Source organism: Spermophilus citellus (assembly GCF_964194105.1).
Source record: "Spermophilus citellus genome assembly, chromosome: 12".
Lineage (NCBI taxonomy): Eukaryota > Metazoa > Chordata > Mammalia > Rodentia > Sciuridae > Spermophilus > Spermophilus citellus.
This window is the reverse complement of record NC_138198.1, coordinates 114,182,931-114,209,724: the sequence shown is the minus strand read 5'-3', so window position 1 is coordinate 114,209,724 and position 26,794 is coordinate 114,182,931. Positions and strand designations below refer to the sequence as shown.

The window sequence follows — 26,794 nt, the reverse complement described above, 5'->3', positions numbered from 1 at the left end:
CCTTGGCTTACCCATGTGGGGCGGCTCAGACATCAGTTTCCAGGAGAGCAGAACAAGAGAAGAGGAACTATAACCATGAAGTATTCCCTAAGGATCCCCAAGGATTGGATCAAAAGCAGTTTAATCAGAGAGAAAATTGGGTTATTCTCTGCTCATCCCCAAAATCTCCACATGTGATGGACTGTTGAGGCATGAGGGAGAAAAAATTCAATTCCAGAGACAAAATAAAGGAATTGCATTTACGCACACCTCTGAGAAATAATGTGTGTGCATGCGTGTTCAAGGCTCCAGGTGCAAATATCAACTCAGTACCTTCTGTCCTTCCAAGCTTGAGCTGCCAAACTGAATCCCAGACATTTTTTTCCTCCTCTTTTCAAAGCATTTCCCCACCAACATTAGCTTCCCAGAAACTTCTTTGTGAATCACTTTTGTTTGCATTTTCAAGGGGAAATTTCCTTTTGATGGATCTCCCCAAAGGGATGCCTGAGTTTTTAGTTTCATCTCCTCCGTGGTTATCTCCATATCTCATGATTCGTCTTGAAAGAATTAAAGGTGTCTTAAACTGAACCCTTCAGGTGCACATTGTAGTTTTACAACTCTGTGTCCAGGTAAATAGGACACTGCCAGCTTGGTGCCCAGTGCCCTGTGAGTGTTGGTGCAGTTATGCTAATGTCCTGAGGGTGGGATAGGTTGGATATATTGAAACCTCAATTGTTCATGGGACTTCAGAAGTTAAGAAAGATGCTTCTGTCTACTCAAGATTTTGGCTTACACCTACAAAAAACCAGGACAACCAGACACCAAGCTATCTGTGAGAAAGAGCGTTAGTTCTGTAGAAATGATATATTAACCAAAGCACAGGACCCTGGGGCATTTTATCCAGGTAGAAAAACAATGTCTCAACAGAGAGAAAGACCAAGAGAAGAGCCTGCCTAAAGAGGCCAAGCCTTCCTACATCTATTTTGGGGGGGACATTGGACCATCATCAGTTTGGATGGATACTCACTTAATTTGACAAAATTTTGAAGCACCTACTATGTGTTTGGCATCAAGTTGAACAAGACTAACCCTGTCCTTCCTCTCGTGATTGTCAATAGGCAGGGAATTTTATCTCCTGTTGCAGGAAGCTGCCTCTGAATTCAATCAGGTAACATTCCTGCCTGCTGGGTCCCCTGCCCTTCTGTAACCTACTGTCCAAAGGGATATTTCCTGTTGATAAAAACATCAAACCCATAGCTTTCCTCTAGACCTTCTGTAGGAGATCTGTAGGATATATCAGGCCCCCAAAACTGTGCTCTCCTTATCCCTTGGTAACAAACATCTGTGGCTGGCAATCTCCCTGGTATTTATGTTTACATTCAGATTTTCCAAGTACCGAAAGCCACCATTACTGTATGCTTTGAAGCCCACGCTGAATAGGCAAAGCACTCGTGTAGTAACCGTGACAAATATTTCCTGTTTCTAAAGTTTACAAGAACTTGCTTTGTACAAGATATTATTGTCAGTGTGGTACAGTAATTGCTACTACTTTGGTTTTGATTTTGCTCACAAATCTAGAAACTGTAAAGAGAGATATTGATTTGGTAACATTCTCCTAGAACCTGAGTAAGATTTAATTTTTCCCCTTATTATCCAGACTGAAATCTGCAGTGAGGTTTCAGTCTGTGGGAAGTAAACAATCCCTCTCATGCTCCCTCCATGTCTGCAGTTGACAGCAGGGTTCATTCTGAGGCTCAATGGGCCCCAAGGAGAGAATCTATGGGCCTACGGGGGTCTGAAGTCCCCTGAAACTATATGCAACATACTGTGTGTAAAAGGAGAACTTCTGAGAAGAAACCATACTTTTCCTCAGCTCTTCAAAGTGATCTGCACCTCACAAAGGATTAGCAAAGTTGGGGTTCCATGGCTACTGGTCTTCCATTCTGTGGCTATGATGGTTTCCATTGATCCAGACCAGGTCTGTGAACCCCTGGAGTGCTGCAGGATCTCTTTCAGGATCCACATGCCCACAGCACTTACTACCAGCCATGAGGCTCGTAATGTGTATGGCAGGGAGAAGCAAAGAGACCAGGCAGGTGAAGGACCACGAATCCAGAGGAAGGCCCTTCCCCCACCCATGTGGCAACTCCTTTCTCCAGCCCAGGGTCTCTCCCTGGGGCCCTCAGTGGCTCTATCTTGGATCAGACACAGCTTGCTATATATCCTTTCCCTGAACGACTCTCACAGTTACTAGACGAGATGAGATCTAGAAACCTTTGCAGTCAAAGGAAAATCTGGTTCCAAATGAAGGGCGAGGCTTAAACCCCATTTCAATGTTTGTATTGTTTACCTGACAGCAGGTCATGGAACACCAAACCTGTGGAAGGCCAAGAGGTCCCCTCCAACCCTCTTAATTTACTGTGGAGGAAATATACTCAGAGATCTCATGACTTCTCCAAAGCCACTTTCCGCGTAGCAGCAGATTCAAGACCAAACCCAGGTTTTCCGAGTCTCAATCCTTTTTCCATCACCTTGGTCCACTTTCACCTTGGCATACAAGTCCTGGACTCAAGATGGAGTAACACCAAATAAAACAAAGCCACAACAACAACAAAAACCACCTCAGACTCTACAGAAAGGCCAAGGTTTTCCTCTGTTTGCAAGTCTCCCAATTGTACTTGATGGAAATAAGAACTCTCTTTCATCTCCCAATGCAGGAAAACCCAGATGGGTGCAGGAAAGGGAGGGAACGACTTTTCTGATCCATTTTGCTTGAGAGTTTGCCACTAACTGACCATCTCCTCTGTTGGAATCGGTGGTGTATGACTCTCCAACGATTCACAGGGCCCACCAGGTGTTGAGGGCTTCATATGGCTGAGCAGTCAAAACGTTAGCTCCTGCTAATGTGAGATGCACAGTGAACACAGGAAGCTCTTGGCTAAGAAGAATGCTGGGGCCCTTCCACTCAAATCACATTACAGGTGACCCACTGCACACGCAGAGCCCCTTAGCCCTCGGGAGGTTGGAATTCCGGAAACGTGTCCTTGCCCAACACATCTAATGGTATTTCCCAAACCCTAAGACTTTCTCTGGAATTCAAGACAGGGTTGTAACAACCAGTTGATGGGAGATTTCTTATCTCCCTGAACAGAATGGAATGAAGACGTGCTGTTCAAATGGCAGGAGTACTGGGAGCCAGTGTGACCACTGGGGACTTTAGATGACTATCAAACCAGACGCAGTGCTCCACTTCATGATGTGTTATTTTAACAAAGTCTTTAAGTGAAGTTTCTTTCTGGGCAATCAGGCAACTTCTAAAAATAAACTCAAGTTCTTGAAATATTCTAGTTTGCCTTTAAGCTCTCTTTGGCGGGGGATCTGGCTGTCTATTTTTGGTTTCGCAGCCCCAGGTGGTATGGATTTGATCTATCGAATGACGGATGACCAAGTGACGCTCAGCCATGAGGGCTCAGCAGATACTTAGGAAAGGTTATCTGTGGGCGAGGCCACAGCAGCCCAGGATGACGGGGGGCAGGGGAAGTGCTCATTTAAGGATTCCTGGAACCACAGGAGGAAATTGGTGATGTGTAGACAGAGGTGAAAAATACTGCTTTTTGGACCTTGTCCAGGAAAAGAGCACTAAGAAAAGGGAGCTGGAGGAAGAACATATCCCATAGAAGGGCAGGTTGGCATAGGAGGCACTGCCCAGCTGAAGCTAAGCTCCGAGTGGCTCCACTGCCCTGGCCCTGAGTGGTTGTATTTGGCCTTTAGGACCAAGGCCCTGTCCTTTGGTGATCCATCTTCTCATATTTCCCGGTTCCCCCGCCCTGACTCTACTTCAAGTTCACCTTGCCTCAGGCCCTTTTGATCCCTTGGCACCTTCACCAGGCCCCAGAGCTCCCTTCCCGGGAACCACACCCCTTGCCCATTATGACACTGTCCTTCCATCTAATTCCTATCAAGGGCTGCCCAGTCCCTCGGGAGGCTCCAGGATGAATCTCGCATGCCACTTTCTTCAACCCTCAGCGATAGAGTTTGTTTTCTCCATTGGGAGGATAATAGCTGTGTTAACAAAATGACTAAATCGCAGTGGACTAAAACACAGGGCCTTCGCTGCTCACAAGGAGTCTGGGCTAGGAGATCTTGTGTTAGTCCGGCACCTGATGCTGCCCACGAAACCCCAACTTCCTTCTCTCTGCCCTGCCAGGAAGTATGTCAGCTTTTCCTTCTTGTGCTTGTTCCCCAGGGCTGGAACAAGCCAGTTGAAGTATCAGGCATCGATTGCATTTTAAATAAAGGAAAAAGGAGGTGTTAGACCAGGCACCTATAATATCTGCATCTGTTACGGTTTTGAATGTTTCATCCCAAATTTCATGTGTTGCAAACATAATCCCCAGATTTATTTGTTAGTGACATCTGGTGGTGGGGGTGACCCATTGGGAGGTAATTAGGCTAATGTGAGGTCATGAGGGTGGGGTCCCCTGGTGGCATCGATGGCTTTATAAAGGAGGGAGACAGACCTGTGCCATCACATCTTGCTGTGTGATGCGCTCTGCTATGTCATGATGTGGCAGTGTCCTATTCACCTGGACACAGAGTTGTAAAACTACAATGTGCACCTGAAGTGTTCAGTTTAAGACACCTTTAATTCTTTCAAGACGAAGGATGAGATATAGAGACAACCATGGAGGAGATGAAACTAAAAACTCAGGCATCCCTTTGGATGGTGGAATCATGTTCTTGGACTCCCTAGACTCCAGAACTGTGCACCAAATAAACTTCTATCTTTATAAATTATCTGGTCTCAGATATTTCATTATAGCAACAGAAAACAGTTTACCATTTCCTCCCCTTGTATTAATTCCTCAGTTTATTCACTAAGTGATTTGATTCCCTTCTATGAACTAAGTTTGGACACTTTGAAATGAATAACAAGTATCCCTGCCCTTAGAAATTTGAGGCAGCAGACAAATCAACTGATGACGATGTTATATGCAAGGAGGAGCATTGGAATCTTATACCCAAAGTACCTTGGAGCTCATAAATTCTGGACATACGTTCAGGGGATTCCCAGCCTTTGGTGGGTTGGGGATTGTTCTAACTTCTCTGATTAGAAAAGCTGGGTTTGGGGTTAGGGGTTTAGTTCATTGTTAGAGCACTTGCTTAGCTTGTGTAAGGCTTTGAGTTTGATCCCCAAAATTACAAAAGAGTAAAGGAAAGGAGAGGGGAGGCAGGGTTGGAAATGTCTTTGTAGCCAGCCAGATGTAGATGTGGCTCTGCTGTTGCCTGTGGGACTCCAGGGAGATTTCCAATCCCTGAACATTGGTGACTTCCAGTAACACTTCTCAACTCTATATCCATCCTTTAATATGGGTTTCATGGTAAAAGAACTCCTCTTTTCTCTTTTAAAGTGCTGAAAGGACATTGCAGGAGAAAGAGGATTCCTGTCATTTCAGCGTTACGGATGTTGATGAGAGGGATGTGGGGTCATCCCTAGAATCTGCTCCATCCTCCAAGCCCAGAATGTGGTCCATGCATAACCTTGTAGCCTTAGCTTAGTGACAACCTTTCTGCAACCCTCTTTATTTGGAGGTTATTGCCTGGCATGACCCTCCCACCCTGACAGCCTCCTTCCTGTACCAACACCTGGACTCCCTCCACAGGCCCTCATGTGGACCACATGCGGCCACCAGAGGCGCTGGCCCACATGGAACTCTGGTTCCCTCCACAAATTCCACCCCCATCACACATGGTCTGAGGACTCAGCCTCTTCCTCCTCGGTGCTCAGATTTCACTGAATGCCATGCCACTGGATGGAACCACTTAGTCCCTGCCTGCATTTGGAAGGGTCCTCTGTTGATGGCCCAGCAACTCCAGACAAACTCTGTCTGGATAAACCAGTGAACTTCTCTGCTATCTGGTGACCTAACCATACCTTCTCCAACTAGGACCTAACCATACCTTCTCCAACTAGGACCTAACCATACCTTCTCCAACTAGGACCTAACCATACCTTCTCCAAGTAGGACCTAACCATACTTTCTCCAACCCATCCGAGTCTGTCCTCTATGACTCTCCCTCATGGAAGGGTACCAGAGAGTATCCTTATATTTTATAGTGCTCTTCCATCATGGTTACCACTTCTTTAGATTTTATTTCCCTTGTCATACCTCCTATATTTCTCCATCCTGACTGGAACCAGGCTCTTCACCTTCTCAGTAAAGAGGCATTCAGCATCTTTATTTCAATTTATTTTTCAGAACAAATGAGAAAATCCTCCTAAAGCCCACAGCTCAGGGTTGTACTCATCAGGGCTGCTCAATTTCCTCTTTGCCTTAGCTGCTACTTCCTTTTCACAGAGAACAAGGAAACCAATGTCAGTGCGTACCTTCCGGGCACCAGGCAATATACCAGGCACTTGACAGGATGATGCTGACGCGCATGTGGTTAGCCTTACAGGAGGAGACAATGGGTCAGGGAGGTTAATGAGATTACCTGGGGTCCTTCATGCCATAGTGGACTAACCTGGGCTATAAACCCAGGTTGCCAGTCCTATACACCACACGTGACAGTAGACTTTCCCTAGAGCCCCCAACACTCCTTTCTACCTAAGTGAGAACAATTTTCCTATATAACAAGCCCTCCTGAGTCTCACTGGGTCTCTCTGCTCACTTCGTGGTGAGAGTAGCTGAGCAGGAGTGCCATTTGCTGGAGCACGTCTATCCGTCATGATTTGACTAAGAGGCCTACTCCTGGAAGAAAGGTCTGACTCACTGGAAAGGTGTGAGCCTGAGGTTTCTCTCTCTGAGCTGGCTTCTGAATATGGTGAGGAGCCTGCTCTCAGAACTGCTGCCGTAAGTCTCGGGGAGTAGGAACTGGGCTGCTAAAGGCTCCACTTTGAAAAAATCTCATTGTTTGAAGTCAGATTTATAGGATTTCACATCAACTGTGGACTCATCCCATGGTTTGTTGGTTGAACCTACCTCCCAAAGACCAGCCATCTTTGTCAAGTTCACCAATGCTCCCAAGGGCTTAGAACAGTGCCCGGTGTGTTGTAGACACTCAATGTTTGTCGAATGTATGAATTTAGACTGTCAAGGGCTCATCCTGTGTCTGGACCTGTGGGGCTTCACTAGGGTATTTTCAGGTAGGAAAATTACTTTAAAAGCAAGAGTAGGAAAGACTGAATATACCACAAGAGGAATATGACTTTTCTCAATCAAGATTTGATATTATGATACTGTAGTGCCATCACCAAATTTATCCTAATCAGAACTTACTCACCCTGTGTTTCTCTCTAGATGTTAGCCTCTTTTATGAATCAGCCTATTTTTCTGTTAATATACTAATCATTGATAACGAGTAGGTAAGAATAAAGGTACAATCCCAGAAAATAGTTTTTTAAACAGAGCCCTTTGAAAAAAAAATTGCCTGGTGCCTGGCAGAGAATTCTCTACCTGGCAGTGACTCTATGAATATCTATTGGCGCTGATGATACTGTGATGATAGCAAGACCCTAAAATAAAGGACTGACATAGGTGGGGCAGATTCAGGCAGAGTAAAAAGGCCTGAGAGGAGCAGCAGGGTTTTTGACTGGGTGGTCTCTGTACTCATCTCAATCCTAGGAAGCTTCCCACACTTCACTGCTTAAAATAAAAATCTACACCAAAATAGCAAAGGGAAAGAGCACTCTCTCCATGTGTTATAGGTGATCAGGTATGGAGAGGACCGTTTTGAGGACAAAGGTTGTTCATTGCTACTTTGCAAGTACTATATATATGTCATTTGTCATTAAGCTCTTTGATACTTTAGAAAGGCCTTGTTTCTTATGTCCCCAAATTATCTTTCTTGTTTTTCCTTTTCCGTGTTAATATTGTGAGGAAGAAAAAAGGATTCAGAAATAAAGTACATGCAATTTTTTTTCTTTTTAGAAACACCAGAATTTGAACCAGTGGTGCTTCTGGTTAGAAGTCTCCTTTAAAATAGGGCTGTCACAAAGTTAGGAGCAAATGAAAGTTAAAAAACCTTTTCCAACATAGAGGTTTAATGGGTGACCTGGTACATGCTTTGTTCATTTATTCATTCTTTCAGCAAATACTTATTAAGCACCTACTGTGTGCTAGACCGTGAAACGGGCCTTCGATGCTACATAAAACGGGATCCTTGTGGAGTTCATAATGAACTTCTTCTTGTTCCATTAGCAATTTTATGCCAACAAAATCTGGAGTTAAGTGAATCTCAGTGTAGCTTAAGACGAGAAGAGGAAGGATGACCTACTGGCAGGTGGCAAGCAGCGTGGGGAGAGAGTGCTTCCTGTTGGTGGTAGGTGCAGAGATTGCTGGCCAGGCAGGAAGACCCCTGGTGTGGGAGTTATGGAAATAAGCCTCGACTCTGGGACTCCCTGCACACACGGCCTCTCAGTTCTGTCTTATCAGAGGCTGGGAGGGCACCTCCACTCTTGCCCTCTCCCTCTCTAAGGCCACTCCTCTATGCTCTGCACATTTGCATGGGGCTCTTCAAAGCAGGAGACCTGGGGGTGGGGCAAAGATGGAGTCACTTTAATGCCAAGAATTAGCATTAACTCCCTTCTCCATGACTGGACGTAATTTTGTTTTGTTTTGAAATAGTCAATGGGCTGAATGTTCGTTTCAAGAGACAAGAATGTAGTCAGAGTTTGCAGCTTCCTTGAACAGTATCCAAAAATCTACAACATTCAGATGGTACCAAGATGAGTTCAGCCCTCAGACTGGGAGAGTTCTGTCTCCTGTCCACTTCCTCTTTTCCTCCCTTCCCTCCTTTCAACCCTTCCCTTTTCTCAACAAACTAGGCAGTTCTGAATCCCCTGGTTTACCAAAGGCCACAGGACCTCTGTTTTAAAGTCTGGGAGGCACGTCAGGATTTTTATAACCTTTTCAGGGGCAAAAGCTGATTGGCGGTGCTGATAGCCTATTATAACTCCATTACTTCATTAGAGGTGGGCTCAAAGGACAGGCCTCTCTCTGTTCCTTAGTAACATTATTAACTAGAAAATTGTCATATTTGGGGTACAAAGATTGCTCATTGCTACTTTATAAGTACTGTGTATTTCCTTTGTAATGGTCAAGTGAAATTCATCTTTCTTGAAAGCGGCACACAGATCATGTTGTGACTCATTAGAGCAAAATTATTAAGATTCAATTTATTCCCATCTCTTTTTCTCAGAGAGAGAAAGAGGAAAATTATTCAGTAAATGATGACTGTCAGGTAGCTTTTTGCCTATGATGGTCAATTTGGGCAAGGGTCCTGTGGAACATAGAATTGCTTAGATTTGTATTTTGCCAGGAAGTCTCTAACAGCTAGGGTGATTTGGGGGATTACTGTTCAGATTTCAGTCACTCCAGCTCTTCTTGTCCATTATTACAATCATTGAGGATTAACACTCAGGACTGCTGTTATGTCCTGCTGAGGCCTCTCCCAGGAACAATTCTATTAATACCACTTTTCATCTTCCCAGGGGCAAATTCAGGAAACAGCCAGGGACAGAAGTTCTCTCAGCCAGAAGCCAGCTTTCCCAGAGTTTGCTGGGAAGGAGTCTCCATTCACCGGGACCACAATGGATTCCTTCTCCTACTTATGGGGGATCCACAAGAAAAATGGATCTTGGACCCAATACCTAGAGGAAGGGGGTTATGCTGAAGGCCCACAGCAGGAGGAAGAACCAGGCAGAGAAGGCCACCCACCTGGAGGTTCTGGGGCAGATGGAGAACATGAACAGAATACCCAAGAAGCCAATGCTGGAAAGATGTCCCTGGCTGGGCCCTCAACACATCTCCCCTGGGATGCTGGTGCTGACTGCAAGGAGCCCGAGGTGCCGGAGCCTCTGTCTGCCGCTTCCCCTGGCTCTGCAGACACCAGCCTCCCCTTGGAGAACGTGTGCAAGGGCTCAAGGAGCAGAGAAGCAGCATGTGTGACAAAGTGTTTTGGAGTCAGTGACCAAGGAATGTGTTGTGATACCATGGATTCTCCTGCTGGGGCACCAGCTGATAAATATTTGCCTCAAGAAATCTGCTGCATGGACTATGAGCTCACAGAAGGTCAAAGCAAAGTATGTGATTTATGTCCTTCTGATGACAAGACACTGGCAGTTCTTTTACAAACACGAGGTTCTGAGCCTTCACAGTGTACATGTGCAAACAGCAAGGACAAAAACACAGCTGTGTCCCCTCTTTTCATTAGTCCTCTCATCTGGAACATGTCACAGGCGGCCAATGCAGGGGGACATCAGACTGAGGTAGAGAATTCCTCCTGCATCTTGCCCTCCACAGCACAAGATGGCCAGGAGAGCCCAATCCCCCTCGGCTTGGGAGGGCGTGGGGAGACACATTTTCCTTCCTCTGAGGGTAACCCTTTCCTGAACTTTAAGGAAGGAGGTGACCAGAGTCCCAGTGTCCAAGTCACCACCGGCTCACCAGCCAATCATGGTTCAATCTTGAAGCTTTGGCAGGAGAAGCCAGCAGCATTGACTGCTCAAGTCGAGGGTCTTCAGGTGGCCAGGGAGACCGAGGACAAATCAATGAGTGCGGTTGCCACCAAAGTCCATCCAGCCAAGTGCCAAGTTGCTTCAGTTTCTGATATCAGCCTTGCAGATGGTGCCAAGGACAGCTCACCTGAGGCAGTGGACAAAAATGTTGTTCTATTACCTTCCAACGTACAGTTGGGTCATATTTTTGGTGGTTCCACAACCGAATCTACAAAAGATTCACCTTGCCTGGCCCTCAGTGTTCTGGAAGTTCCTGGTCATGTTCCCCCACCTCTTGAGGGAGAGGATTTCTGTAACATTTCCCCTCTTCAGATAGGTAATCAGTCTAGAGATGTGAGTCAATCCACAGACAGAGCCAACATTAGGAGCCTTGAACAGGATTTCCAAGAAAGAGGAAGTGAAACAAAGCAGAGAATCCAACTGGACAGCTCATTCTGCCAGGGTTCTCTTTCTGTAGATGATTTCCAAGAAAGTTTGCCCCCGGCTTCGGCTGCACAAGAGGAAGCCAGCAAGGTGCTCTTGGAGGCCTCTCCAGCAAAGTCCAGGGCAGAAAGAAGGTGCAGCTCAGGCCCAGAGACCAGCGTCTTCATGATGGCAGAAGCGGCTGTGGAAGAAGATAGTCAGGCTCTGAGCAGTGTTCCATCTGTCTCTGAAACACCCCAGGAGCACTCTGGACTAGAGAGTTGGGAAGCAGGAGCCAAGTTGAAGATTATAACCCTAGAGGCTTCTGTTGCTGAAATTTGGCCACCTGAACACAGGGAGGCAGAAACTGGTTCCATAGCCCCCGACAAGGCCTGGGCTCTACCTGATGCTGCTGTGTCTGAGGCAAATCTGCTGGAAACAGCATGGGCTCATGGTCCTCAGGCTGAGGCAGGTCCAGCTCTGGCCAACAACAAGGAAACCTGTGAAGGTGAAGCACCGGTTAGCAGGACACATGAGAGCACTCCTCCTTCCCAGGGTTTGAGCCGATCTAGACTCCTGGAGTCGTCTGTGGACCCTGTGGGTGAAAAGGAATTACATCTCGCAGATTCACTATCAGAGGCCTCAGAGTCTGGCAGGAAGAAAAACGTTAACCAGGAGGAAACCCAGCTCCAGGTGGACCCTCCTGTCTTCTTCAAACAGTTTCTGACCTCCCTTAACATCCTAGAGTCCTCTGTAGATCCTCTTGATGATGAGGCAGGCGTGGTGGAGAGCCCCAGGGATGAGCAACCGGAACCTTCTGAATCCACACTAGGGGCCATCAGAGAGGGGAATACATCAGCTGATGGAAACTTGGGCCAGGGAGTGGACATCTGTCCTGCCATTCTGCAAGTTCCATGTCCCCAGGACAGTGGGGAAACCATTCCAAGCAAAACCAGAATCAACCAAGACCAAGTGCACAGACAGAGAGAAGAGGTTGAACGAAGTCAGTATAACCAGGCAGAGGTGCAAGACCAACCTGCCAGGTGGCCAGCGGAAGAAGGTGGGCAAAGAATTCCAAGTGCATGCAGGATAAGCCAAGTGCCAGAGGGCAGGGGCAGAACTTCAGGGGAGGCAGAACAAGGTCAAAAGGACACAGCCAAATTCATTTCCCCCACTTCACCTCTTTCTGGTTGTCTTTCAATAACACATGCACCTGTTGGGGTTGACGCTCACAACTCCACAGTTTATGATGGACCTGAAAATGATGTTTTTGAACCCAGAAACCATCAATACGTATTTTCTGACTCAAAGGAAAGGGGAACTATGGAGAACGAGTGTGGGAAATGTGTGCCCTTCTCCAGTGATCTTATGCTGTCACCTTGCGCTTTGTCTCCCAAAGGAACCATCTCTCACTCTTCACTCAGCTCTCGGATTGAGGAACTGAAAACAGAAGAGCCTCAAATTGGGGAAACCAAACCCTCAGGCTCATCTGGCTCCCCCCAGATGACTTTGGCTTTCATTTCTGGAGAATGTGAGTCAGAGAACTCCTCTGAGTTCCTGCAGGACCTGTGGCAGAAGGGCTTCCACTTGGGCAGGGAGGACAAGCGGGGGGTGAAGAAGCCCAGCCGCGTGGCTGCCCAGGCTGGCAAATTACCAGGGACCCATCCAGCAGTGGTCACGTCGGAGGAGGTCAGGAAGCAGCAGGAGACCACGAGCAGTGGGCATTTAGCTGAGGGAGTAAAGAAGAAAATTCTGTCCAGGGTGGCAGCCCTGAGACTGAGATTGGAAGAGAAGGAAAATGTCAGAAAGAACTTGAGTCTTCTTAAAAAGATCCCTAAGCTCGAAAAATCCTTATCATGCACAGACGAGAAAAAAGACCCAAAAAAGGTAGCTTGCAAAAGAGAAGGAAAAGGTGAGGCTCTGGAGCTTTTTTTTTTTTTTTTTTCATTGTTGAAGTCTGGGTTTGTAAGATGAGGTGTGAAGTTCCTGTGTCCTCTTGAGCCCTTAGCAATTCAGGTAAGCATCCGGCAGGTGGCCATTGATGCCATGGTGTGGACAAGTGGCTTGGGACGCAGGCCTGTGGATCTCAAACTTGAACAGGCGTCAGGATCCCTGGAGGGCTTGTTGCAACCCAGATTTCCTGGTTCGACACCAGAGTTCTGATGCAGTGTTCATGGGGAGGTGGGTTCAAGAATCTGTACTCCTACCAAGTTCCCAGGTGATGGGGGACAGGGCGGCACACCTGAGAAGGGCTGAGAAAGGCTGCTCTAGGTGTGTTTGATTGAGGGAGCATGATTACAATCCCTTTCTATTTAGTTATCCTTTAAAAATTATCTAAAAAGATAAACAATGTGGCTAATTAGTATAATTAAAAAGAACACAGCAGGATATATAGAAAGAAGTATTCCAGTAGCATTTTGGGGACTCTCCTCTTTAATCACTGATGTTCATTCAAAATGGCTTAACTTAACCTTGGTTTTCTTCCAAATATGAGTATAAAATTTCTTTCCAACTCACCCTCCCGCTCTTTGAACTTAACCTCCTCTAACCTCTGGTGGCTGAGTTCCAGATTTCAAGCCACCTGAACCTCAAAAGCCCTTGTAATTGCAGTTATAGAATCACTTTAGCCCCCAATTCCATTCCAGAGCCTGAAATGGGCCTCTTTTATTTCATTTCTTCCCTTCCACACAACAGTGCAGAAGTCAGGGGGGAAAACAGAGCTCTGGCCCGGGTGACCTGGAGGAGAAATTTGGTCCTCACTACACCTGGGTCCTCTGACCCTGAGGCCCGAGCTTTTCTTTTCTCAGATCTCATCAGACATGGTTCTGAAAAGATGGCAGAAGAAACTGCCTTCTGAAGAGAGGGGGTCTCCAACAGCTTCTTAGTGCATAGTTTGAAACATATGAAAGGGAAAGAAGCAAAACTTTAAAAAAAAAATCTCAGAAGTGGTTTCAGCCTAGAGGAAAAAATTTTATTTGGGATTCTTGACCACAATTATTCAAGTTGCCTGTAGAAGGAAGGGTGATGCCGAGAGCCGTGCTGTGGGAGAGTTTGGGCCCAGCACCGCCACCCCAAGCACCGAGGGCTGCTGACAGGGTGGGCCACATTCTCAAAGGCACAGTGCTAGCCAAGCTGGGACCAAGGGCAGTGGGCCACAGGCTCAGGGGCCTGAAGAGACCTTGGGATAGACACCAACGCTTTTCCAGACCAGACCAACCCAATGTGGCAGTGAAGGACCATTACCAATGCCCCCGGGGTTGTGAGGACCATGAAGAGGAAAAATGAGATTTGGGATGTGTGCAGGTGTTCGGGCCCAGGTGGGAGGGAGCTGTGATGCGGTGGTTTAGGGCCCAGATTAGGAGCTGGGTTGCTTGGGTTCAAGTCTGGCTTCTCCCAGGGACTGGGCAGCCTGGGACAAATGCCTCAGCCTCTGGAAACCTCGCCTTCCTCACCTATCAAATGGGGGTGCTGATAATAGGACTCATCCCCGCATAAAAGTGCAAAAGAACATGAAGGAAATGCCCATGAAATAAATTCAGAACTTCATTCAGACACAGGGTCATTGTGTCTGAGTTGATACCAACTGAGTATCAGAAGAAAGAGTGCTTCCTAATGCACAGCCTCTCTTCTCTGAGGAACAGCAGGCCTCACGGAAAGGGGAGCCATCTGGTGAGGAAGCAGAATTCTCATCTGAATTCTTCTTGAGTCCCAGGAGGGCTTTGCTCACTCCCAGGTAGTCCCTGATCCTATGTCCTTCCCCAGCGGTGGGGGAGATGCCTGTTGGGTGGGCCTTTCCTTCTCAGTGTCCCCGTCCTTCCAGCTTCTGGCCCTAACTACAAACAAGCACGAGGCCATTTCTCTGAAAGAGCCCTTACCTGGCTTGGTCTACAACTGCCTGACCATTCATTTATTAAGGACATACTGTTTTATACAGTGACCCCCAATTACTTGTGATAATTAGTGCAGCGAGTACTTATTCAATCAGAATCTTCCGTGTGCCCTGATCCATACGAAGCAACAAAGCCAAGGACCAGTGACAGGAGAGATGATTCTCTTCTGGCACTTACCACTTGGCATGGCAGATTGTATAGGCTCCCCTTCGACAACGGTCTGCCTCTTCCTTGTAACTTATTACCTTCGAGTTGTCTGTCCATCACGGATTCTATATATGCCCAGCTTCTTTAAGAATCTACTCCACCAACACATACTCAAAAGATGTTTAGTTTTGTCTTTTCCAGGGTAAAGCACAGCAATTTCATGGTTTTTTTTTTTTTTTCTTTTTTTAATGTCACCACTAGGAAGACACCAGGCTAAGAAGTTCCCATTCTGCCTGGTGCAGAGTCTTCATCTCTGCTCAGTATTGCCCTTCAGACCTGTGGTGACACTTTGCCTGTGTACCCACAGTCTGAAGCTCATCCTGCCCTCCCCTGGAGCAACCCAGATTCAGTGCACCCCATCAGTGATCTGGTGGGCTAGAAGTTGGAAGTGTGCATGTGGCAGGGGGTGGGGAGGGACTTGGATGATTCTGAAAGAAAACAAAGTCTGAGTAACCTTTTCGAAGCATCCTCAGGACAGTGGAAGCCTCAGGTCCACCAGAGGACTTCTATGTGGTGTTTGCTCAACACTTGATAAACAGCCACGCTCCTGGGCCTCCTCTGCACTCGTTTGGCTGCAGTGCTCTTCTCTCACACACAGATGATCCTTCCTAAGGACTCCAGGCTCCTTGCAGAGCCAGTTTCCTGTCTCCCAGAGCCCACCCTTCAGTTCTCTACCCATTTAAGGCCCTTCTCTCCACCCTCCCACTTTTTTCGTCTTCAACACTTATAACAGCCTTCAGAACATGTAGGTGTCCCCAGATGGCCAGGAAGATTGCCACCACGTGGAAGGGACTTCAGGGAATAGCCCAGGAGGAGGTGAGTTGGTCAAGACCTGGGTCTAGCATCTGGAACAGCCTCCCCTTGGGCAGGAGCCGCAGAGCCCAAAGAACCAAATGAGATTTGCCATCAGTAAGGACGTGGTGTGTTTTCTCTCTTGATGATGACGCACTTGGCTCCAGCAATGTTGTTAGTAGTCTCAGCTACTCTCTGGTTGAGGGATTTATTACCAACCAGCCCGTTGCCGTTTCCTGGGCACATAGTTAGCTTTAAAATATGCGTTCTTATAGCCAAGTGTCTGCGGGGGGCCCAGGAAAAATGGGAAGCTCGTTTAACACAACACTGCTTCACTGGAGTGGAACAGGAGTAAACAAAGCCTCCTGAGGGATACTTTTGGCTTGCCTGTGGATCATATAATGTTTGCAACATTTGTTCCTGAAGTTGCAGAGCACGTTTCCAATCATCTCGCACCTCTGACTCTGTCCTCAGGGTGTTCTGGCGTCTATGCTGCCACCCAGTGGCTTCCCTGGCTAACTACACATTTGCAGGTCAGGCTCTGCGCTCCTCACCAATAAAAATTAAAGGTGATATTTAAAGGTCTCATTCCAGCCCCTGAAATCATTTCCTTTTGGTTCCTGTTTCATTCAAGTAGACACCTCTTTTGAGAGTGAGAGAAATGTCCACATCACTCCAGTCCACAGGCCATCTTTAGCAAAGACAGCTTTGAGGAACGAGCATTTTTCAACAAATAATTTATTCTTAAAAAAAAATTTATTCTTGAATTGTCTTTTACATTTGGAGACTTAACTGCAGTTACTTGAGTAGTCCATATTTTATTCTACTTCCTAATCTCTGGATGTAATTTTGGCCTGGATCACCTGGTAATTATTTAAAAGCATCTTTATTTAGCCCAGGTCCTATAGACTAGGTTGCTCCACCCTTAAAAAAAAAAAAAAAAAAAAAAAAAAAAAAAAAAAAAAAGTCTTTCAAGTTCTGTCTCACAGAGGGCACTATAGACCCCACCCAAGGAGTTTTAAGTAATGAAAAACAGGAGTTTTCCATCAGAGTGGTTTGCTCACTTTCCAACTGTCCAAACAAGCACATCACCTCTCACTCATTTTCCTCATTCATAAGTTGGGGGTGTTATTCCTGTCTCTCGGAATTGTGAGAATTAAACAAGATGCCATGGGAAAGTCTTCTGCCTGCACTGACCTACACATCTCTCTTGTTTCTAGCTCCAGTAGTATTGAAAAAGATCCAAGCCGAGATGTTCCCTGACCACCCTGAAAATGTGAACTTAAGCTGCCAGTTTGCAGAAGTTCACGAAGATTCTACCATCTGGTGGACAAAAGATTCAGAGTCAATAGCTCAAGTCCAGAGAAGGTGGGATATTTGATCCTGGTTGCTTTTCACAGTTGATACACACTTATTTCTTAGTGTAGTTGTAAAAGAAAATCGTAAATCTTAGGAAGTGAAAAGGCAAACGGAAGTAAAGATCCCCTGCCCACAGCTCCAAGAAGAGTGGGAATGGCATACAGATGCTGAACGGGGGACGTGGTGGACGATTCTCACCTGGGCTCTCACCTGGGCTCTGCCACCCGAGAGCTCTGTGTTCTTAGGAAGTCACAGGACCTTTCCTTACAGTTTAAACTCAGGAAACATGTTAGTATTCTTGACCGAGGATCTGTGGTCTTGAGGCTGAAGAACTCTCTTCTGTGTGTCTGTGAATTTCATTAATGGGTGTTTTCTGCTTCATAAACTCTATTATTAATCTGACAAAGGTGAATAAAAAGAAGAAAAGTTCCATGAGTTTACCAAAAAGTAATAGCTACTCAGGATGACAGGCAGCCATCTCTGAGGTGGGGAGACCAGTTAGTTTCTGGGTCCCTAGGACAGCACAGGAGGGAAGCCTGAGGAAGAGATGAGTGAGGATTCTTGCGCGGACACTGGTGTGAGCTGAACCTGACTCTTGGCAATTAATGCTTGTTCAGCTGAACTGATGAAATGAACGCAGGCTTCCTCTGGTGCATTCTAGACACAAATCACCTGCCTCCATGAAACCAGCATAACTCAAACAGCCTGCAGGCACCCACTGCAGGCACCCACCCAGGTCAGCCCTTGGGCCACCAGAGGTGTTCACATGCCCTTCAGCTGGTTGTGTATAGATTGAAAATGGAAGAAAATCGGACAGTTTCAGTGCAGTTAAATCAGATTTGTCTTCTTGGGAACATACGTCTGGAAATTCTTTCCCAAATGCAGCTACGGAAGACGAGAGCTGTGGTTTCCTTTCTATCAACATTACCCCAGAAAACCTAATTAGATTGTGATTGATCCAGTAATCACTTGGCCTAAAAGGTCACCATGACCCTGTCTGTCCTATGTATGGCTTTAAAGGATTATTATAATGGAGAAGAAGTAGACTGACTTTTAAGTCAAGGAGGTCCCCTAGAACTTTATTTAAAAAGTACTAAGCATTCATTTTAATCTTTTTTTCCTGAAGCTGTCAGCCAAGAACAATTAACTAACACTTTCAGTGTTTTTCAATTAAACATGCTTGCTTGGTGCTTGAATTTTCCAGGTTCCTTTTCCATTTGAGGCATATTTACAAAAACCTCACCTCCCTCTAGGGAGCATATGTCAATAGTAAGCACTGAAGTCTTTTAAATTCTTAGTAGTATTTGCTTCATTTCATGTTGGCAATAGCTTAGTTGAACCCATCTGCTCTACACTAACACTTGAGAATGTTCGGAAATCATAATTCCTTTGTATATTGAAAGATCATTTACATTATTGCAGGTGGGTTTTCAAATATTAGGTAATCTCTTTCACCCCTACTTTTAGTTCAGCGTTTTCTTTTAAAAGTACCTCCGTGAAATATCTCACTGCCTTATTGTGTTATTCAGCTTTCCATCACTATGACAGAGCACCTGAGATAATTAACTTATGAAGAAGAAGGGTTCATGTTGGTGCACAGTTTTTGAGGTTTCAGTCCAATATTTGGCAGACCTTGTTGCTTTTGGCTTCTGGTGGGGATGCTGGGTGGCAATGTCAGAGAGCATTTGGTGGAGCAAACTGCTCACCTCATGTCTAGGAAGCAAAAGAAAAGTAGATGTGGAGGAAACCAAGAAGAAAGTGGTAGCATGCTCTGCCTGTGCATGTAGCAGCGAGATGTTTTGGCTGTGTGGAGGCCCTTGGCTTGAATTTCTCAATGACTCAGGTCCTCATCTGTGAAATGAGAAGAGTAACCATCTTCCCTACGGGGTCATTCTGAGCATGGACCTCTAAGTGCTTTAGCACAATGCCCGATACTTACCGAGCACTCAGTGTGCACTCGCTGACATCACCTGCCACCACTCTGTTTTGTATTCAGAGCACGATGTCTGGAACTTAATGATATTGGGTAGGTGGGTGGTATTCGCTAGGAGAAGACACTACTTATAAGGACTTCCCCAAATCCAGGCATGGTGGCACACAGCTGTAGTCCTTGCTGCTAGGGAGGATTTGGCAGGACAATCACTTAAGGAGTTCAAGACCAGCCTGGGCAACACAGCAAGACTCTGTCTTAAGACATCACCAAAAGGAGGCGGGCCTCAGTGATGATGTTTTATGTAAAACAAAGGACCCCTGTTTTGTCCCCTGTTGTCTGGGTTTAGGTTAGGGTATGGAGTCACCAGATTTTCCTCAAGTGCATAATTGAGGTGAATTCTGAGCAGATATGTTGTTGACAACTCCCAGTTGACAATTGTGACTCTGGGCTCTGCAGCTGAGCCTGGAAGTTGAGCCTCAGGCTTGTTTCTGTGGACTCCTCCTGCCAGTTAGAGTGAGGGGGTTAAACCTAAGGGTCATGGTCCTCCGCCGATAAATGGATGCTCAGATAGCCCGTCGTCGGGGTCTGGTCCTTTCGCTGGACCACTGCGGGGAGGGGGTAACACAAGGGGGGAATCATTACCTTGTCTCTCCTTTAGGGCACTAGGAGAATGCGACTTAGGAATGACTAGGTCTGTGAATGTGAATGTCCCCCTTTACAGTGCAGGAGACAACTCTGCTGTTTCCTTGACCATCGTTCAAGCCAGTCAGAAGGACCAGGGTCTCTACTGCTGCTGCATCAAGAACAGCTATGGAAAAGTGGCTTCCGAGTTCCAGCTCACCGCCCAAGGTAACCGCGGCTCCTCAGTCTCAGGTGGAAGCCCTGGCCCCGCCCACTCCCGAATGGACACTGGACTGAAGCCAGTCTCTTCTTTGTCTTCTTCTAGTTCTCAAACAGCTTTCCAGTCACGGGGATATGAAAGGTAAGCCAACGTGAGCTGGCCTGTTAGAGGAAGTGGGCTCCCCATGACAGCTCCCAGCGAGCATGTCCCCACAGACCCTGCCAACCCAGTGGGGAGCTCAGGAATGGCCAGAGAAACAAGGGGCGATTCAGGAGCCATTTACATGAGATTGTAAGGGCTGTCCTCCTGTGTCCTGTCACTGGGCTGCAAACACCCTCAGGCGCATCATTGATGAAAGAGGGTGACCGGTAGTGATGCGGATGCTGGGAGTTTGGATCTGACCTTTCTCTGTTGGTGTCCACACTGGCTGGCACTCAGCCCTGCTGTGTGGGGTTCTCCAGCCTGTGACACTTACACAGCATGCTTTGTTTCTTCGATTCCCTTTTTAGACTAACTAGCTGAGCAGAGAGAGCCGAGGGCCGGAGTGTCTTAATGAAAGATGGGTTTTTGTGCCTCCTATCTGGCATCGCCACAGCCTAACACCTGCTGCTCCCGGACACTTCTGCCACCAGAGGGCCATTCATTGAGTCTCCCACAGTTTGGTGGAATCCACATTTGTCGTGTATTCCCTCTTAGGGGAAATCACCCATCTGCCTAGGTGGACCCATGCCCACCCCTACCAGTTTCCATGGTGCAGACGCCCTCTGCATGGCTAATTTTACTCTATCCATGTGGTCACAAATTGTGAAGCTGGTGGAGATGCCCACAATCAGCTCTTGGGAGCCAGAGCAAGGTGGTTCTGAATACCCCTCAGTGCCCCGCCCCACCACCGTGTTAATAACTCTTAGCACAGCATAGAACCCTCGTTCGGCTTTAGGGAGGATATGGGTAAAACTCAGATGATTAAATTGGGTTAGCGTCTTAAAGTTGTATTGTTAGTGCTGAGTTTTAAAGCAACCAAAACACCTGAGATCTCTGTAAAAATAGGACAATTGAAGTGATCCAGGTGCACTAAGATCCAGGATCAGGATGCCAAAAGCAAGAAACTGGATCAAGGCTGGGAATGGTCTAGCAAATATTGTGATATTTATCCAAAACAATAAATTTAAATGCAAGCTCTTCATAATCCCTCCATGCTAAATCCCTGTCTTCAGTGTGTAGTGTACTTGTGTTTTAATTTAAAATCCTTCCCTCATTTCTGCTTCACATCCCCAAAAGTCAAAATATGCAAAAGAATCCATTCCCTTCCTCCTTCTGCTCTAGAAAACAAATCGACTTTGATGAGGGCTTCGCTGTTGCAGTCAGCTTCTTAGCACTGATTGGCATTCACATCTGACACTTGCTATGACATTCTTGATTTTGGTTTGCATAAACTCGTGTCACAAGGCTTTTACCAGTCAAGAATGAGACCCTAATGGGGACATGTCACAGACCACCAGATGGAAGTGGTGCCACTGGTAGGGCCTGTTGACTCCAGCCAGAGTCCTTGAAGACATCCCCTACTCCCAGCTTCTGCCCCCCTGTGACAGGGTGTCCATTTTCAGTGACTCACCAGACTGGGGAGGCCATACCTGGCCTCACTTGATACTGTACCTTTATTTGGATCAGCTGAAATTTTCTTTTAATCACCTTTTTAAAAATTATTATTTAGAGAAATCTTTCACTAAATATTCATTGAATTCTCTACGGGAGAAACAAATAACATTTTGTAAGTCAGTCTCTAATTAAAAAACTAATAAAGCTAAACTCACGGGAAAGCCTGAAATGAATGATGGACCAAATTAAACACAAGAACCAACTTAATGATGACATTACTTTTTATTAATATATTCCAGATTTGCTCTTCCCTCCCTCTTAGCAGTCTTTGCCACAGGGGCTGCAGGTAGCCACACGGTTTCTCTGTGTGTTTAGAATTTGGATTTTGCAACTTATGGGTGTAGCAGAGAACCTCAGGGAGTTGTTTTGGTCTCCTGACACTCACAGGCACCTTCCAGCCTTTCCTGGTTCTCTCAGGGACTGCCCCCGCAGGCGCTGGAGGCAGCTGTATGGGCAGGTGAGCAGGGCAATGGAGGGCTCTGTCTAGCCTGAGACATGAACTGCCACACTCTGGTCTTTTCTGAGACCCCCCCCCAGGTGCTCCGTGTTCCTGTTATCTGAGTCACCCTTCCCAGAGAAGAAACTGGTCTAAATAAGGCATGCTTCCTGCCATCTCCCGCTGCAGAGGAGGTCTGAGCTCTGAGGTGACGCCCTCAGGAACAGGGACATTTCAGGCACAGCCGCAGCAGACATCCGTGGACAGGACATTCTCTCACAGTTTCTGCCAAGTTGCAGGTGCAAACCTGCTTCCTCTGCAAAAGGAGTCACATTCCAGCTAAAACTCCAGCTCTTTCCCCACGGGGCTTTCCAGAGAAGAGTACTAAGTTTTTTTTTTTTCTTTCATGGTTTATCCTTGTTAAGTAGACATTTCTGTTGGAACTGACAGGATTGTTAACTATACCCCATATAATACTGTACCAAAATTTATTTTTCTTCCTATTTCTAAGTATATTGTCTGGAACAATTTTTATTTTTAAATTAAATTTAATGTTTTTTTTTTTTTAATTTAATTTTTTTTGGGGGGGTGTTTTAATGGAAGGAGGTTTGCAACACTGGCATCCAAGCCAGGCCTCAAGCTAGACCAGGGCTCCACCACCGAGCTACATTCCCAGCCCAGATTTGATTCGTTCAAAAGCATAAACCTAAACTTTTTACCTTTGAATCTTATATCTGAATTTTAGAAATCTGGGGATTTTGAAGGAAAACAGGATGTGGCAAATATGACTCATGTTTATTGGGTTCTGGCATTAAAACATTTTCCATATTCTTTAAGTGGTATTTGAAGCAAATTGTTAAACTGAAATTCATCATGTAACTAGGATTGAGAAGGTTTAGGTTGTATAAAAAGCAGTTCCTATCCATTTTTCACCTATAAAATGAAACTATACTCTTCACTGTAAATTAAAAGTTTTCTTCTGGTTCTGTCTCGTAAGATGCAACCTGTTACAACTCTCGCCTAAGAGCTCACCTGAGAAAACACCCCACTGGAACCCAGGGCAGGTTACTCAGGAGTTGTAGGGGAAGAAAAATATTTTTATTCAACCCTCCTGAGGTCTTAGTTGGAACAGGCCCCTGTAACAAAAGACAGGTCTCAGGAGAAAAACAAGGTGAAGTGTACTATATCATGCATGTTTTATGTCTACCTTGGAGACACCCAGGAACTGAGTCATTCCCTGAAAGGTGATTTTGAATTCCAGTTTACAGAGCATCTTCAAACAAGAAGCAGTAAATTGTTGGAGAATTGACGAGACAGAGAGAAGGACTTTTGACTAGAAGTGGCTTCTTGCAGAAGGCAAATAAATGGTGGATAAGGGCTAGCAAGTGAAGCTGATTAATGTAGATTGCCTGGGGCTATCTCCAGACCCTCAGGGGTCCAAGGCTGTCCACAGTGCATACTCTTTATTCTCCCTGGTAGAGAAGGGTAGGTGGGATATCTTTTGTCTTTGTAAATGTATGTTTTAATTTGGGCAAATAGAGGAAGGCCAAAAGCTTTCCTGCATCTGCTTTTTAATTATCTGCAGTTCACAGTCCTTTTGCTCAAGAGCTGCATTTGAGGGTGGCCCATTCTGGTCCCCCAGCCTTCAGATGGCCTCTTTGAAATCATTTACAGCAGTTTTCTCAAGATCCTCTTCCTTCTGGCAGCCTCCAGCAATTCACCCATGTTTTCTATCTGAAAATCCCCTACCTTCCTCTTTCTTTCTGACAATAACTAGGCCTAGACATTAACCGATATTCCTTAAGCGTAGGCTCGGTTTCCTTCCAGTTTTAATAGCTAGTACCCCTCACAGGCTACTCTCGAAGCACATGATTTGAAAACATTTTGTAAAGAAGAGAAAAACATTTCTCTAAACATACTGTGTAAAAACAAAGTGGGATTTTTCACACGATCCCTGACTACTTTTATCTTTTAAAAGTATAGAAAGCTATCAGCTCTGAGAAATAGGTGTTTTTAAAAATCTAAACAATCTTGTTTCATTGAAAGCCATCTTATTTCCTCTATCAGCAAGTTAGAAGTCTGATTTGGTCATCTCTAGTTTAAAATGGAGCATCCTGATTGAATCCATTATCATCTGACGCATGTATAGAATCAACTCCGAAAAACAGCTGCTTGGAAACTCAGGAAACAATTCTACTTTTCTTTTTACAAATAAATCCAGAATAAGTCTACTTTTTTCAACTTGTCTTCAAAGAATATTCTTTTCATATTTTGTCCTATATTTTTGCCTATTTAATATATATCTCATGTGCTTTCTCAAGTGAGGCAGTATCACTCTTAAGGGGGCAAAAAAATTTTCCTTTTTTGTGTATAGTACAGATATACACATGGTACATGAGTGAGTGTGTGTATGTGTGTGTGATTTGTAGTGTTAAGATTTTTGCAGGGGAATTCTTAGAAAAAAATGCCCAAAAAAGGCACCAATCATGATAAAAGATTGATACAACACTATCGGATCTGGTCATTTGTCCTTCCTCTCTCTTCTACACTGGCACTTGACCCATCTTTTTGACTTGCTTTTAGTTATTCTGCATGGTTCTGCTTTTAATTTCCAGATCTGTCTACAATTCTTTTTCTGGTCTCCCCAGTTTCACTCCAATTGGTCTCCTCTTGCATGTGTCCTACGGGGGTCTTCCAGGGATCCTCCTTCAGTGACACTTCCTCTCCCACAACCCTACCACCTCTCCCTTTAGCTGTGTCTCTGTTAGCAGTTAAGTGTGGTTCCTCCCTCTTGGTTCAACAGGTCAACCCTGTCCTCACCCTTACATGGAGACACTAGTTCTCCAAGGATCAGGACTGGGAGATAATCTGTCCAACCAAACTGTGCTATGTTTTAGGGTGCGAAGAGATTGAATTTAGCCAGCTCATCTTCAAAGAGGACTTCCTCAATGACCACTACTTTGGGGACCGCCTGCGTGGTCAGATTGCCACCGAGGAGCTGCACTTCGGGGAGGGGGTCCACCGCAAAGCCTTCCGCAGCACCGTGATGCAGGGCCTCACACCGGTCTTCCAGCCGGGTCACGCCTGCGTGCTCAAGGTACACAACGCAGTCGCCTATGGGACCAGAAACAACGACGAGCTCATCCAAAGGAACTACAAACTTGCTGCCCAGGTGGGTCTGTCTGCCCAAAGGTGTCCCTTCAGGCAGGAGAGTGACCAAGGTAACCTGAGATGAAAATCAGACTCAGAATGAATGAGGGTGTCTCCCAAAGGCGTTTCTCTTTGGGGGGTGTAGAAAAAGCTGAATGCTGGGGGTTGCTCAGTTTGGGATGTGGATCAAGGCTGAATGCTGGGGGCCTTTTAGTCTTGGAGTACAGATCAAAGTCAAGTGGTGGGGGGTCACTTAGTTCTTGGAAGTAATTTCTTGGTCTCTTACCAGATATTTGGGACTTCACCAATGCCTGGAAACCCCTCTCCAGTTCTGATTTGAACTATGGTCATTTCTGTCCCTAGAAGGCCCCAGGGGATTTGAATCTACTTGGGCGTGGATGATAGGGGAGGTGGAGGTTGGAAGCAACAGGATTCCCAAGGATCTCAGTGACAGATTAAATCAGCACTAAACTCTTGAGTGCTTTGTTTTGTGTTATAGAGCAGGCGGGGGCGGGGGGGTGGGGGTGGGTGGTGGGTGGTGGGGGTTTGTATTCAAAAGGGTCAGCATTTGTCTTATTTCCTACTTTTCTGAGTTTGGTTCCAAATCAGCCTATAAACTATATAGAGAGGTTGGCCCAAGTCTCCAGCTAAGTTCCCATCTCTCTCTGTCACCGAGTTGCAGAACTTGAGGCCAGAGGAGAGGAGAGGGGAGGAGAGGACAGGGGAGGGTAGGGGAGGGCAGGAGAGGAGTAGCTTGGACTTCTCCCCTCCCCAGCTCACCTGACCCCTGTGGTTCACTATCCACACCAGCACTGGTAAGCTGTCAGGAGGGTTGGGTCTAGCTCTTTCACAGACTAAGTGCCCTTTCAACATTTTTACCCAAAACCTAGTGGATTGAGCTTCGATGACTCTCCCGGGTCCTGTCATTCATCGAGCTTTCCATCTTGAGTATGGCCACTCATAGAAAATCCCCCAGCACACAGACTCCCGCTCAGAAAAGAGGGGGAAGCAGAATGCACTTTGGTTTCCCTGAGCCAGAAATCTTGTCAAAGTGTCCTTATTTACTATGCAAATTACAACTTAGAAAAGGAATTGCAGGGGGAGATCTCACAGCAAAACCAGGAGCCCCCAACCCCAGCGTTGTCTGTCATCGTGACAAGGGGCCAGCCCCAGTAGTTCAGGGGTGAACTTCAGCTGGTTTAGAAGTGTGATAGTTTGGGATACCCTTGACCTTGGCCTGGGTAGTCCCTTCATGTCTCAGAGCTCCTCTGTATGTGGCCAACTCTAGGTTATGATAATTACTGCTTCAGGGACTGGAGATGTAGCTCAGGTGAAGTGTTTGACCCCCAGCATGAACAGCAACAACAACAAAATTAATAAATGTGTGCTTTTGATGAGTTCAGGAATCCACTGGTGTGACCTACACTGGGAAAATTGCCGGAATGGTATTACTGGGTGATACTCTGATTTCTTTAATCACTTGGATTTCCCATGTGTTTGGTGATATAGGAATGCTATGTTCAAAATACTGCCAGACACTATGCCAAGATCTACGCTGCTGAAGCACAGCCCCTGGAAGGCTTTGGAGAAGTGCCGGAGTAAGTGACTCTACCCTGCCTTGGTTGTTACC

At 46.1% G+C, this 26,794-nt stretch overlaps 1 protein-coding gene across 7 annotated transcripts in view; it reads left to right on the top strand.

Moving 5' to 3' along the window:
• The window catches only part of ALPK2 (alpha kinase 2), a 175,970-nt gene that overhangs the window by 61,639 nt on the left and 87,537 nt on the right, over positions 1-26,794 (top strand). For 6 of the 7 annotated variants that reach the window (XM_081263094.1, XM_081263096.1, XM_081263093.1 and 3 more), the window contains exons 5-10: positions 9,473-12,812; positions 17,010-17,157; positions 19,803-19,930; positions 20,028-20,063; positions 24,912-25,186; positions 26,674-26,762. In XM_081263094.1, coding sequence (XP_081119220.1) covers positions 9,473-12,812; positions 17,010-17,157; positions 19,803-19,930; positions 20,028-20,063; positions 24,912-25,186; positions 26,674-26,762 — 4,016 coding nt within the window. The remainder of the gene's footprint in view (positions 1-9,472; positions 12,813-17,009; positions 17,158-19,802; positions 19,931-20,027; positions 20,064-24,911; positions 25,187-26,673; positions 26,763-26,794) is intronic. The other variant, XM_081263097.1, reaches the window with a different exon arrangement.